Source organism: Leguminivora glycinivorella, chromosome Z (assembly GCF_023078275.1).
Source record: "Leguminivora glycinivorella isolate SPB_JAAS2020 chromosome Z, LegGlyc_1.1, whole genome shotgun sequence".
Taxonomy (NCBI): domain Eukaryota; kingdom Metazoa; phylum Arthropoda; class Insecta; order Lepidoptera; family Tortricidae; genus Leguminivora; species Leguminivora glycinivorella.
The window spans coordinates 45,696,910-45,711,588 of NC_062998.1; the positions used below are offsets into that span (position 1 = coordinate 45,696,910).

At 37.1% G+C, this 14,679-nt stretch overlaps 1 protein-coding gene across 2 annotated transcripts in view; it reads left to right on the forward strand.

The window, feature by feature from the left end:
• The window catches only part of LOC125241183 (dnaJ homolog subfamily C member 11), a 43,615-nt gene that overhangs the window by 18,067 nt on the left and 10,869 nt on the right, over positions 1–14,679 (forward strand). Inside the window, exon 13 of one of the 2 annotated variants that reach the window (XR_007178723.1) lies at positions 3,688–3,783. Coding sequence is in view for 1 of the 2 variants with exons in the window: in XM_048149541.1 (XP_048005498.1) it covers positions 3,688–3,713 (26 nt within the window). In the remaining variant the exon portion in view is untranslated. Of the gene's footprint in view, positions 1–3,687; positions 3,848–14,679 lie in introns of those variants that run through there. The other variant, XM_048149541.1, reaches the window with a different exon arrangement.

Genomic DNA, 14,679 nt, shown 5'->3' on the forward strand with positions numbered 1-14,679 from the left:
TATGATGGTAGTTAGCAATTATTTTATTGAGTGTAGAGCTAAAAGTCAAGTAGAGCTGTACAGAAAATTAAAAATTCAATTAACACGTTCGGTGCCAGTGACACATACGTTGTGTTCATTTTCGTACAAAATCATACCTACTGGCAGTGAATGTGTTAAAAAAAAGTAACGATCAGATTAAAAGATGAATACTCTAGATGAGTTTAAAAAAATAAAAATCAGTTGGGGTGTCTGAGGTTTTGAGTGATACCGGAAACACGTTGTATAGTGGATAATAGACGTACGAGCAAGTACGCGCACTTAAAGATTACAACCGGTTGGATCGTCGACGACTATGCGTGGCGGTTTTTAAGTACGCGTACTTACAGTGACACACAATCGAAAAAGGTCGTCGAGCCATAAGTACGCGTGATTGCTTATCAACCTAATAACATAACACTGTCAACCTAACACGCTCCTCCTCGTTTCGCTCGTCGTCGTACCTAAACCGACTCTGTGACATATACGATTTCTGTATCGTGTGAGTATTTTGTCTGGATGGGGTTCTAACCTATTATGTACATTTCTGGCAACAGTGGCAACATGACAAAATAAATTCGGCGGAACGTCTATTCTGTGCAAAATTACAGTCAGCAACATGAGTATTATGCGACATAAAATGATGCAAAATTAAAGTCGACGATATTAGCAGTATGCTATTACTAATTCGGTGAAATGTAATGTATACTATACAACGTGTTTCCGGTATCACTCAAAACCTCAGACACCCCAACTGATTTTTATTTTTTTAAACTCATCTAGAGTATTTTTTTATTGAATTTTTAGATTTCTGTACAGCTCTACTTGACTTTTAGCTCTACACTCAATAAAATAATTGCTAACTACCATCATAAACCATAAAACTATTTATTTGTGTACGTTACTGCAACGACATAAGGTTTATCAATAGACAGCTAAGATGTCATTGTAATAGAACATTACTACAGAGGCCGAGCGAAGCGAGGCCGGATAGGTCTGAGGCGGGCAACCCCATTTCCCGCCGAGGTATGTATAGTGCTTTTCTCAAACATGGTATGAAATAAATAAAGTCTACTGAAAATAGTAACTTTGGATGGCTGTATCTCCTAAACGGTGCGTCGTAGCGCAAAAATAATCGAATTTTCGTTCCCCTTTAATGCCCCGTATACGCCTATAAAAAAACAAAAAATTAAAAAAAAAATTTAAAAAAAACGAAAAAAATTTTTTTTGTATGAAAACGCACCCAAAATCAAATATTGTCTAGGGCCCGTACCAGTTGCAGTCGGTAGGTCTATAAAGCCCCTTATAGTTTTTTTTTAATTGGCTAAATACCTGGATGTTATGTCACAATTGGACAGTGTTATGGAATAAGCGATCAAGCGACAGTTAGTTGAAATCGAGAAAATGAGCTAGAAAGATTTGAAATTTGAATCAGTTGTTGTTAGTTCATTTATAAAGTAAAAAAGTTAATTTTGACATTGAACCTATAAAAGTGTTCATAATTTAAATAGATAAAAAAAATAACACCATACCTATTCAAGTTTCGAAGTTATTAACGTTTTTCCGCTTGATTCTTTATTGAACTAATACTGGGATGAGGTTAATTTATTTCGTCGTAGCGTACTATGAGACATATTTTGTCGCTTGATTCTTTAATGCAAATTGTTAGAGGTAAAGTGAATACTGGAATAAAATAAAATTTCATATATTTGAGTAAATAGTGCTATTGTAAATAAATCAACAACAATGTTTTCCTCCACAATGATTAGGACTAATCCGTCTAACAATTTAGTTTTGTTCTCCAATCAACTTTTTTTAATAAATGTCAAAAAAATCAGCATATATGGCAAAATTGGCATTGTAACTAATAATAATTCATTAGTACTAGCCAGGATTACACACATAAGATATTATGATATAACAAAACCTCTTGATACTTAGTTCTCATTAAGCGAAATATCCTGCAATTTCAAATATGTAACAACGAATTAAACGACACTATTAGGGCAGTTAAATCGATATTGCGTTTATAAATCATCAAAACTTTAAACCAAAACGAATTAATAACATTTTTATGGCGTTTAACTCGATTTTGCGATTTAGAATATACGCTTATTATAATTTGTAAACGTAAATTTGGCGTTCAATTCGTTTTTACGTAACGACTTAGTACACAGGACCATACAAATTTTAACGTGTCGCTTGATTCTACCCCTTAAAATAAGGCTGTAAGCATGATTTTTCAACAAAGAAATAGTAAATACTATAGATTATCACATTTATATCCGAACTGCATTCATAACTTTTTTTTCGGATTTTGGCGCTTAGTTCGCTATTCCATAACACCGTCCAATTATCTGTGTTTGGAAATTAAAAAAGAAGACTTTGCCGGCCTTGGCCTGCAAGGTTTGTATGAAATTCCATTATCTATCAATCGTCCTAGCCGCACCTGCAACGTCATACTTCGCTGCCAATTATAAGGCACATAACATCAATATTTCATACCATGTTTGAGAAAAACACTTTAAAGCTTTGTCACAGTAAACTTCAAATTGGACAGGTAATCGCAGTAAGCAAATTTAAACCCAATATTCAGAATGACAAGGTTGTAATTAGGTACAAGTTCAATTTGTTATGACTTATGATAAACATTAAGATTAAACTGACAAACAACGTCAAACTCGTAGCGGAAAAAATAATCGTCCAAGTAACCAGCCAGTATTAATACCCCTAAATACTGAAAAAGGTAAACAACCTCTAGCAATGCGATATACACAATGTTGTATTACGAGTACAATAGAATAGGCACGTAAAAAATAACTAATCATACTAATTTAAATAAAAATATTACCCCCATCAAGATATAGCTCAATCGATTCTACTCGATTCTGAACAAACGGTTTTCAGGTTTTTAGTGTTAAGTGAAACACGGTGTATACAATTGTTCTTTATTAAAATCGACAATATTAGTATTCTGCTATCCAGAATTCTGCCAAATGAATGATATGTGATGTGACAGTTATGCTATTTCTACAATTATGCAAAAGTATCATTTGGGTAAAAATGTTTCTGCGAAAGCTGCTATGCCAAATGTATTTCGGACAATCGATATTCTGCAAGATAAAGGGAACCCATCAAACCTTTATGAAAGCGTTCCCCTAAAAACCGGTTTAAAAATAGCGGTTTTTCGAGCGAAAACGAAACTTAAAGGTTTTGCCGCAATTACATGATAACGTTTTGAAAATTTTACCGGTATCCGAGCCCCGGTTTGTGTTAAAAGGCTATAATATTATTACATTTTATTTCCTACCTTTTCGTTATACTCATAGGCTGGATTTAGTGTCACGCGGACAGATCGAGCCTTCCGCGCGACCTATTTGTATGAAGTTTATATTCCCAGAAGACCTGCCCGCTTTACTAACGCTCCCCGAACTTAAATTAGTCCGGTTCGGATCGCTCCGTGCGGTCGGTCCGCGTGATACTAAAACCAGCCATAAAGTAATTAATATTAGGTGCATTGATATGATTAATCAGAGTGATAAAGTAATTTGACATTTGCCGTATTTATCATTTGGAAAATATTCTTATTAATAATCCTTATTTTCTTAACCCCGTCTTAAAAACTTATAGAATGAATGCAACCCTAAATGTCATTGAATTTATTTTCAGATCATCGGATAAAGAACAGATCCTGAAGGTGATAGCCGAGAACCAGGCGCTAACTATAACGCCGAGCGAGCGTCGGCGTGCATCCTATCATAATATGTAAATGTATAGACTTGTTTTACTGAGCTCTAACAAAATCCACTAAATTTCTACCAAAGATAGACCCCGAGGTCTTTTCTTTTAAACCCGATTAGTGATATTCTGTGAGTGTCTCAACCGCTGGCAGCTTTTATTTTAGAAAAGACTGCGCCATCTTGTGGTAATTATGTGAAAACCGATACGAAGTTGCAGCTCGAAAATGCTATAGATCATAGTGGCAGCACAGTAAAGGAAGCGGTTAACCTTGCACCTGCGAAGGAATATGCCGTGCACAAGACGTCTGGCGACCCCGATTGTTTAAGCGAAATTGAACCTCAAAATCTCGCGTATGGCCATTTTGCGTTGATGCATCAAAATTGCAGTGTGCCTACATTGATGAACTTGAGTTCGAGATGCTTGCAAAATGGTTACACCACTTAAAGAAAGACCATACTACATCTCCCGGTTTAGATATTGCTGAAAACCCAGTAATTCAGACCACAGATGCGGATACTTCTGTCAGTGAATTTGGCGTGCTGAAAATGCGAGGCGTGGATAGGACGTGGCACTGGCTTATCCTTTTGTTTCTCAAGCTTGAGCGCCATATTGCTACCGCGCCGCTCCGTAAATATATCGCACAACGAAGAAAACAGAATATAAAACCAGTCTACAAAATCCTTCGTATTCAACTTCATCAGGAACAAATCTAACGCTGATTTCAAGATCCAGTTAGCCGGCTACATTGCTGAGAAAAATCACATATGCAAATAAATGACGATCGACAAGGTGTATTTGTCATCGTCAGCCAGTGCGCGCGAGGAGTGCTCCCCACAGATTTGCCATGTTACAGTCGAGTTCACAAACATCTTTACAGACCAACTATCCAAATATACAACGTGTTTCCGGTATCACTCAAAACCTCAGACACCCCAACTGATTTTTACTTTTTAAACTCATCTAGAGTATTCATCTTTTAATCTGATCGTTACTTTTTTTTAATTGAATTTTTAATTTTCTGTACAGCTCTACTTGACTTTTAGCTCTACACTCAATAAAATAATTGCTAACTACCATCATAAACCATAAGACTATTTATTTGTGTACGTTACTGCAACGACATAAGGTTTACCAATAGACAGCTAAGATGTCACTGTAAAACACTTTAAAGCTTTGTCACAGTAAACTTCAAATTGGACAGGTAATCGCAGTAAGCAAATTTAAACCCAATATTCAAAAAGACAAGGTTGTAATTAGGTACGAGTTCAATTTGTTATGACTTATGATAAACATTAAGATTAAACTGACAAACAACGTCAAACTAGTAGCGGAAAAAATAATCGTCCAAGTAACCAGCCAGTATTAATACCCCTAAATACTGAAAAAGGTAAACAACCTCTAGCAATGCGATATACACAATGTTGTATTACGAGTACAATAGAATGGGCACGTAAAAAATAACTAATAATACTAATTTAAATAAAAATATTACCCTCATCAAGATATAGCTCAATCGATTCTACTCTCGATTCTGAACAAACTGTTTTCAGGTTTTTAGTGTTAAGTGAAACACGGTGTATGTCTACACGACCTTATTAATTGTCATTGTTTTAGAGTTGCATGTAGTAGATTGCATACATATTAGCAGGGGGAAATTAGCTAAAATTACGGCATAATTAATGGAAGGTTTTTTTAAATTGAAATATGTACGTTATAGACCGAAGTTATTTTTCATCAACCCTCCCCACACCTCCCTCCTCTGCGTCACCCCTCTACCCTCCCTTAAAGTGCCGAAAATGCGGTTTTTCTCGATTTCTGACAAAACTGTTGAAGATACAGAAAAAGCGCGTAGGAACGAAGTAATCCTTAATAAATTTACTACAAATCATTCATTAACACTTTGGTTCTAGTACTTATAGTTTACGCGTGATCCGTCACGAAAGTTGGTCCTTTGCTGCAATCTTCTTTAGTGAATGTTAAGTTTTCGCCCAAAATGCACATACGAAATCATCGAAATTTGTTTGATATAACTAAAATATTGTAACTCATGACTAAAATAAAATTAAGGGGGAAAAATCACTACCATGGGTGGAATTTCCAATATGTCTTGGAATTCCAGTAACTATTTAAGACGTAATATTTTCACGGTAGTAGTCGCTAGGAGTACCATTGATCTATATAGTGTATCTATGACTGGGGATGAGCTTTTGGTAGCTGTTGGTAGAGCCCTGGAGTATCAATCCAGTCGCCGTGAGTTCAAGTCCCACCCATGGTAGTGATTTTTCCCCCTGAAATTCATTTTCAGTTTATAATATTTTAGTAATATCAAACAGATTTCGTAAGCAATTTGGGAGAAAACTTAACATTTACTAAAGAAAATTGCAGTAAAGGACCAACTTTCGTGATGGATCACGCGAAACCTATAAGTGCTAGAACCAAAGTGTCAATGAACGATTTGTAGTAAATTTATCAAGGATTACTTTTTTCCTACACGCTTTTTCTGTATCTACAACGGTTTTGTCAGAAATCGCGTAAAACCGCATTTTCGGCTATTTAAGGGGGGGAAGAGGGGTGACGCAGAGGGGGGAGGGATGGGGAGGGTTGATGAAAAATAACTTCGGCCTGTCATGTACATATCCCAATCAAAAAAAATCTTCCATTAATTATGCCAACATTTTCATACATAACTTTCCAGAAGCAACGGACTATATGCCAGTAAAGTAAGAAAGCCGAGGCGGAGCGGAGGTCAAGGAACATCTGATCTGAGGAGGCTTTCTTATTTACAGGCCAAGGTGTAACATACTATATATCTGGTCGACGGAGTGGGAAGCGGTAAATTCGTTTAGCACAGCGGCCTGAAATTCTACGCATTCCGGTCGGACGATAGATTTTCGGCATGTTAGCCTGTAAATGTTTGTGAACTTGCGGTTCGTGTAGTAAAGCTGCGCTTTTAGATTCAGGTTTTGCGGTTCCTAGGTTTCGGAATGAATGTACATTTGCTGTTTAACGTAGGATACCTAACGTTTGTTAACATTCCATGTTATCCCTTGTAAATGTTATTAAACGGAATACCGTGACTTGAAATGTTTTATTAACCACGTCATCATTTCATACGAAATATTTGGTACGTATGAGTATTTGCTTCTAAATGGGATATTTGGAACACAGAAATAATGTTTACCCTCACATATGCCCCCGAAGCTCGAAGGCCTAGCCATACAGTCAAAATACAGCTTATAAAAGAATAGAATGTTGAAATGAAATTTAACGTGAATTTTAGGATTGTGTCGATTTATTAACCGACGACCGGTTTGGCGCAGTCGGTAGTGACCCTGCCTGCTACGCCGCGGTCCTGGGTTCGAATCCCGGTAAGGGCATTTATTTGTGTGATGAGCACAGATATTTGTTCCCGAGTCATGGATGTTTCCTATGTATATAAGTATTTATATATTATATATATCGTTGTCTGAGTACCCACAACACAAGCCTTCTTGAGCTTACCGTGGGCCTCAGTCAATCTGCGTAAGAATGTCCTATAATATTTATTATTATTTATTATTTGTTTGTCTTTCCATATCTCGGGACCATGGGGTCCCGGACCTTTGGGAGGCATGCGTGGGGCCGAAGCCAACAGCACAGAGGCCCTTTAAGACATTTTAATCTAAAGGCAAGGGATACACGTGGCGGATACCATCCCCGAGCGCACAATGTGATACACCCGAAGATGGTCCCCGCCAGGTGCAAAGACTATTGCAGTGCAACACTTGTGTTGCGATGGGAACTAAGGTCATAAGGCTATTGTTTTGCAAATTGGATGGACTGGTTAATGGGCTATGGGAGGAGACTATCGGACACCTGCCGTGACAATTAGTCTCGGAATTGTAGAAGACAGGCGGTGACTTGCCAACTCATTGAGTGGGCCCTGCAAAACGGCCGCACGCACGGTGCGACAACAGAGCAACACTTGAAGAGAGGCTAAGAGGTTGTCGAGAGGTGAGACTGCGGTAGCCAGATCCCGGTGATCCGTTCAGCAGGCCGCCGGCGTTATGACATTTTACACTTCCAACCTGGAGCATAGGTCCCGCTCTTGCGAATCCACTCTGGCCGGCCGGTTAAGGCTGCTTTCAAAAAAAACGTCAAAAGAATGTAAAATTGATAGTTTTAGTCGGTGAAATACTACACTTTCCGTTATCCAATAGATTTATTTAATTCAAGTTCCAGTTAGAGCATCTTATTATCTCGATTTTTATAAGACTGGATTTTTGAAAACTAACTCACTAAATTAATTATGAATTTTTCTCTAATGCACGTTTAGAAAAACGCACGTATAGAGCTGAATCAGTCGATCTTATTTGTAAAATTTGGACAATTTTGAATATTAAAACGGGTAAATTTATAATTCGTATATCCTGTACCACAATCATTTCAGACTAGATTTTTATTTTAAGTTTTTGAAAAAGAGTAAACTAGCCTAAAGCGAATTCAATTTTTTCAGAAATTACCTAAAATTAAGTGACAATTTCTTTGAAAATCTACATCACATAGAAGTAAGTTTTGTACTAAATTAATCTGCAACGTTTACTTAAATTGTTGTTATGCCTTAGTGATTATAAATTGCTATTATTGATTTTTGCCAATTTTTTGAAAACGAGCCTTCACCGGTACAATTATTACCACTTTTGGACATTTTCTCATATTTTGTTAGACCAAGTAGAAAAAGTCCTATCATGTGATATATATTTATAAACTACTCGCAAAGCCCTTTAATTTGATACCACACACGGTATGATCGAGCGCTCGGTTGCGATTTCACTATTTTTAACACGAAAGCCCTCTTAAGGCAAGCTCAGAGGCGAGGGCCATAAAAAAGGGCCCTCTGGAATAGGGGTCCGCGGTGTCGCCACTCACCGTCAGCTCGCCACAAGCTGCCCCCGCGGGCTTATTTATTATTATTATTATTAACCGACTTCTTTAGATAACTTGTCTTGGAAAGCAGACAGTAAAAATTATACCAGTAAAATGTTGAGGCTATAATGTGGGCAATAGATTTGGTATTATTTGTATTAGGCAAAGACATATGTAACTCCGTATAGACAGCTACAGTCTAGGAAAAAAACGTACCTCAGAACCGCATAGAAAAAGGTACGTCGGCCTAGATGGCATTACACCTTTGGGGGACACCTGGCTAGATGGCGCTAATATTAATATATGACATTTTAACACATCCTGCTAAGAATATGGCCAAATTGTCAAAATCTGTGTCTGATTACCAATATACTGAGTTCATTTTTATACAAGACTAGCTTTTGTCCGCGGCTTCGCTCGCGTTAGAAAGAGACAAAAAGTAGCCTATGGCACTCTCCATCCCTTCAAATATCTCCACTTAAAAAATCACGTCAATTCGTCGCTCCGTTTTGCCGTGAAAGGGACAAACAAACAGACACACACACACTTTCCCATTTATAATATTAGTATAGGTGATCAATCATTGGAATGGAGTCAGTTATTGGCAATTTACCCTATACTGCTCGTCTAAATTAAAATCGCAGTTCATAGCTAGTGTCCTTCATTTTTCAATTTGCGGTGTAAGAAAAGGAAAACAATAGAAATATCTGTTAACAGTAGTCATTGTTTAAACTTCACCGCAAATTACGACAATATCACTTGGGCAATATCACGTCTTCTAATAATCAATTTGTGTGGTTATGTCATGATACTCAATTACTTGATGACCTGTCTGGGTTCGAATCCCGTAAAGGGTATTTATTTATGTAATGAGCACAGGCATCTGTTCCCGAGTCATGTATGTTTTCTATGTATGTATTTGTAAGTTATATACGTAGAGTAGATATTATTATATCGTTGTCTGAGTACCCACAACACAAGACTTCATGAGACTACTCCAATTTGTGTTAGAGTGTCCTATAATATTTATTAATTTATTGGAGCATTCCGTGCATACAATGCTTCGTGTGTTGCGATTTTTTTTCGGATTGCAGGCCATCATTTTTCTGTTCATAATTCTGCACATTAGATAAAGATCCTCATACACCAGTCAATTTTCAGAACATCTGCGTTTGTACTGGACAGTGGTAGACTATTTCATGGAATGATCATATTCATGATTTAATGTGCGAAATGTCATTTCATATTTAGCGGTCGCTTTTCGGTGAAGGAGAACATACTTAGTGAAGAAACCGGACTAATCCCAATAAGGTCTAGTTACCCTTCTGGTTTGAAGGTCAGGTGGCAGTCGCTTTCGTAAAAGTAGAGCCTACGCCAAATCTTGAGTTTAGTTGCCAAAGCGGACCTAAATGCCGGGATAACAAGGGGGATGATGGTCCTATTCATGATTTAATTTATAAGTAAATAAATTGATATCAACTTTAAAACACAGGGAAATAAAAATCATTTTAAAATTAAATATGATTAGGACTGAACTTTCAGTTTCCTCATGTTACACCTTGTCCAATATGTACATACAGTTAATAATCGCTTGGGCCGGGTCGGGTATCAGTATCACTGCCAAGGGTGGATGCAGCCTCGTACTCCTCAAAAGGTCTGTTTCTAGGCGCCGCCAACGCCCAGGTTCCGCCCATGTTCACTGCTAAGGGAATATCGTCACTACTTTGAAAAAATCTTATCTCACACTGCTCCTCAAAGTTAAAACGCAGTAACCCTATGTATTCCATGATGTAATACTACATGTGTGACATATAATATGAACTATTATGAATAAATATATGAATATGAATGAATATGAATACATTTTTCTCCTAATTGACAGAAGATATAAGTTTTTTTCAAAGTAGTGACAATATAACTAAATGAAATACCTACTTAATTCATTGAGATAAAAATTTGATCCTCTATTGTGTAAGTATAGATAGTTCTTATAGTGAGTAGTGTTAGTACATAATTATTATGTAATGTGACCCAAATAATGATAGGTTGGCGATATGAATATTTGAGGTCCCTTATCAAGTAGGCAAATACTCGTACTTAAATGACTATATTGGTTAATGTGAAGAATTTTCCCTTCCCCTTTTCCCTTCCCCTTTCCTATCCCCTTGGGTGTCGTAGAAGTGGACTGAGGGATATTTGGGTCGTATGAGTTACATAAATTGTGTGGTCGCTGGGCTAGCAACCTGTGACACTGTCACTGCAATTTTACAATTTCGTTAACTTTTATCCTCTTAATTGCTGAAAGTGGCACTGAAACATGAGCAGTTTTATCTAGTCCTTTTCAAAATTTAAATTTATGTATTAGTGGCAAAAACCTATATTTTCAATCGCAATTTAAGTACGGTTCTCCATATTTTCTGTTCCTCATATTTTAAATTTCCTATCTGAGTTTTTACCCACGTAATAAAAAAATGCTGATATTGAGACCCACTAGGGCAAAACATATTATTTGTAGCAATTGTAGCTTGTAACGTTCAGATGCCCCTGTTTTTTAACCCCCGACGCAAAAACGACGGGGTGTCTGTCTGTCTGTCTGTCTGTGTGTGTGTCTGTCTGTGGCATCGTAGCTCCCAAACCGGATAAACCGATATAGATTTTTTTTGTCTGAAAGCTGAGTTAGTCGGTAGTGTTCTTAGCCATGTGTCATGAAAATCGGTCTACTATGTCGCGGTCGGGGGTTTTTTCAAAATTTGAATTCAGAGCGCACTCATTGTTGCTCTCGACCCGCCAATGGCCCGCGATTCATAGTTTGTGAAATGCTACTTTAACCGGTTTTGCATATCATTTAGATACTGCATTAAGGGTTCATTCCATTTACATGGTGCGACAACTCGTATGCGAGTTTTATTATTTACATTGATGGACATTGATAAAATAGATTTGTGTGCTGAGTTGTAACCTCAACCCGGTTCGGTTCGGAACGTAGATACCTAAACTAAAATCGCGTGCGAGTTAGAGCTCTTGTCTAAATAAGCCTTGTGCTACGGATGATATATTTTACGACCGCCATTGGGACGAAGAGGACACGCAAAATAAAAAAAATATAATCACCGAGAAATAAATCCAGGTTAGAGATCGTTATGCGGTCACTGTGGTGTCACTTGAGGTCAAATTGCGGTCCTCAGCGATATCTCCCGGGAAAAACTACAGGAAAATTTGCAGTGATTTAACAGTTATGGAATTTTAAGATATTTGTTATTGTTTAATTTAAAGTAAGAATTTACTTGGGAGAGGAAGTTGCAGGAAGATGCTTCCTTTCAACATAAAACATACAGTCAAGCTGCACTAAATTATATGTTACTAGCTTTAGCCCGCGGCTTCGCTCGCGTTAGAAAGAGACAAAAAGTAGCCTATGCCGCTCCCCATCCCTTCAACTATCTCCGTGTGCTACTCTGCGGCGGCGCCACCATAATGAAATTCAACTAATTATATGTTAAAATGTGTCGCTTAACTTAAAAACTAGGTAAATCCATTCTGCTATAAGGTTGATAATCTTTCAGATCATATTATATTTTTTATATATTCAACCTTAAAGCAGAATGGATTTACCCAGGTTTGAAGTTAAGCGACTCAAATGATGTTCGTAAGACGTACAGTATGTACGTATAATGTTATGACTGTACCTATAGCGGGAAACGAAATAATGGGCTTTTATTGTGGCGCCGCTGGGGAGCATACTCTGCAGCGGCGCCTCTCAGTTCTCATACTTAGATAGAAATGACATCATCTAATTTTTTCTTATGGAAATTGATGTACCAATGCTGTTTATTATGTACGTATTGAAAAAATCACTATAACTTAGTAAATTTATGTACTTTCAGTAATTCCGCATTCCGCCTGAATGGTATGAGCTAGTATGTAAGGAGGTGTACCTACGGGTAAGCGAGTTATTTAATGCATGGAGATATGCGCCTTCTTGCCGTCCCTACCCCCTCCCGCTGAGGGGGACTGAAATCTTCCGCGCTCGGCGCTTTATTTGACGTTTTGTTCTGGGTTTCAATTTATTTTCATTATTATTAAATTTATGCCCCTGTTGTACGCTCTGCTTTTCACGATTCGATTGCGAGGAATTAATTATATTTTTCTCGGCAATTTACACCACGAAATTATCGTAAAGCGAAATAACATAATAGGTACATAAGATAACCAATTCCCGCCAACTTTTTTTTCAACATGTGATCAGAGTTTCAGACGCTTGGTTTTTTGCCAAGTCAAACATTTTTTAAACGATAAGTAATCGAATCCTATTTTATTTTATTTACTTAATTTAATTACAGAAAATACGGAATTCTAATAAATTATAGCAAAAATAAAATAACCTATCAAAGTTTTGTCACCTACACAATTTTATTGCTCAATAAAAAAAAAAAAAAAAAAATAAAATTGTGCAATATGTTTTAACTGTTTGTCTCTTGAGACCGATTACCTTAGTCTTAGGCCGGCAACAGAGAGTCTTAAAATTCGGTTTCTTCAATTCAGTTCAATTATGCTCTAGAATATAATATGCGATTTTATGTCGTCTTCGCACTACATAAAGGTGCACTTTTCGAGCATGAGAAGTGAAAACGAAATTTATTTGTTATACTTATACAGAAATGCCTGCCAACGATACTATATTTCAATTTTAAGTATGATTACTAAAATAATACTTTGTTTAAAAAAAACATACATTATGTAAACACTGTCAAACAATTTAAGTCTGTCAGTAAATAAGAACAAAGAAAACTATATGCATCCTTTTCTTTAGGGTGCTATAGAAAAGGATGCATATAGTTTTCTTTGTTCTTATTTACTGACAGTCTTGTTTGACAGAGTATAATATGGTAATATAAAAACATTATTGAAAAGCGGAGGGTTGTGGCCTATGGTCCTAGCCTGTCCAGAAGAACGAAAAAAAAAGCGGAGGGTTGCGCGGGAGCGAGCGGGAAGGAACATATCTCCCTCTCGCTTACCCGTAGGGGCACCCCCTTACATACTAGCTCATACCGTTCAGGCGGAATGCGGAATTACTGAAAGTACATAAATTTACTAAGTTATAGTGATTTTTTCAATACGTACATAATAAACAGCATTGGTACATCAATGTCCATAAGAAAAAAGTAGATGATGTCATTTCTATCTATGAGAACTGAGTGGCGCCGCTGCAGAGTATGCTCCCCAGCGGCGCCACAATAAAAGCCCATTATTTCGTTTCCCGCTATAGGTACAGTCATAACGTCTTACGAACATCATTTTAACATATAATTAGTTGAATTTCATTATGGTGGCGCCGCCGCAGAGTAGCACACCTATCTCCACCTAAAAAATCACGTCAATTCATCGCTCCGTTTTGCCGTGAAAGACGGACAAACAAACAGACACACACACTTTCCCATTTATAATATTAGTATGGATAAATAATCAACAATAAAAAGGTAACAAAACAATAACACCATGTACCTACGTTGGAATTGGCCAGCCCAATGTGCCGACACTAAGGAACACGAATAAAAGTTAATAATTGTAAAATTTTAAGATCGTTATGGGCTGACTGTTAAATGATCGCCAAGCTAATTTTATTGCGGGGTAGGTAACTTGCATCTATAATCAAACTATTAGAGACTCCGTATACAGCTGCATGGGACATTTGGCGAATCTATGTTTGGTCGCGCCCTTGTTTGTACGTGTGTGGCCTCACGGCTCAGACGAGTTAACAGGTACCTGGGTATTTGTTATCTCCTTGCTGTAACAACTATTTTAGGCAACGAAGTATATTTCATATCTGAGTGCAAAACTGTGGGGAAAATATCATCGAAAACCTACTTTTTGAGGAATACTTTTTTTAAATGTATTTATAAAGATATTCCTTATCAAATACGACGAAAATAATTTACGAAAGTAATTTACGACTTAATTCATTCGTATCTTTCGTAACGTAACTACAGAACATATGAAACGATTTCATTATAACGTCAT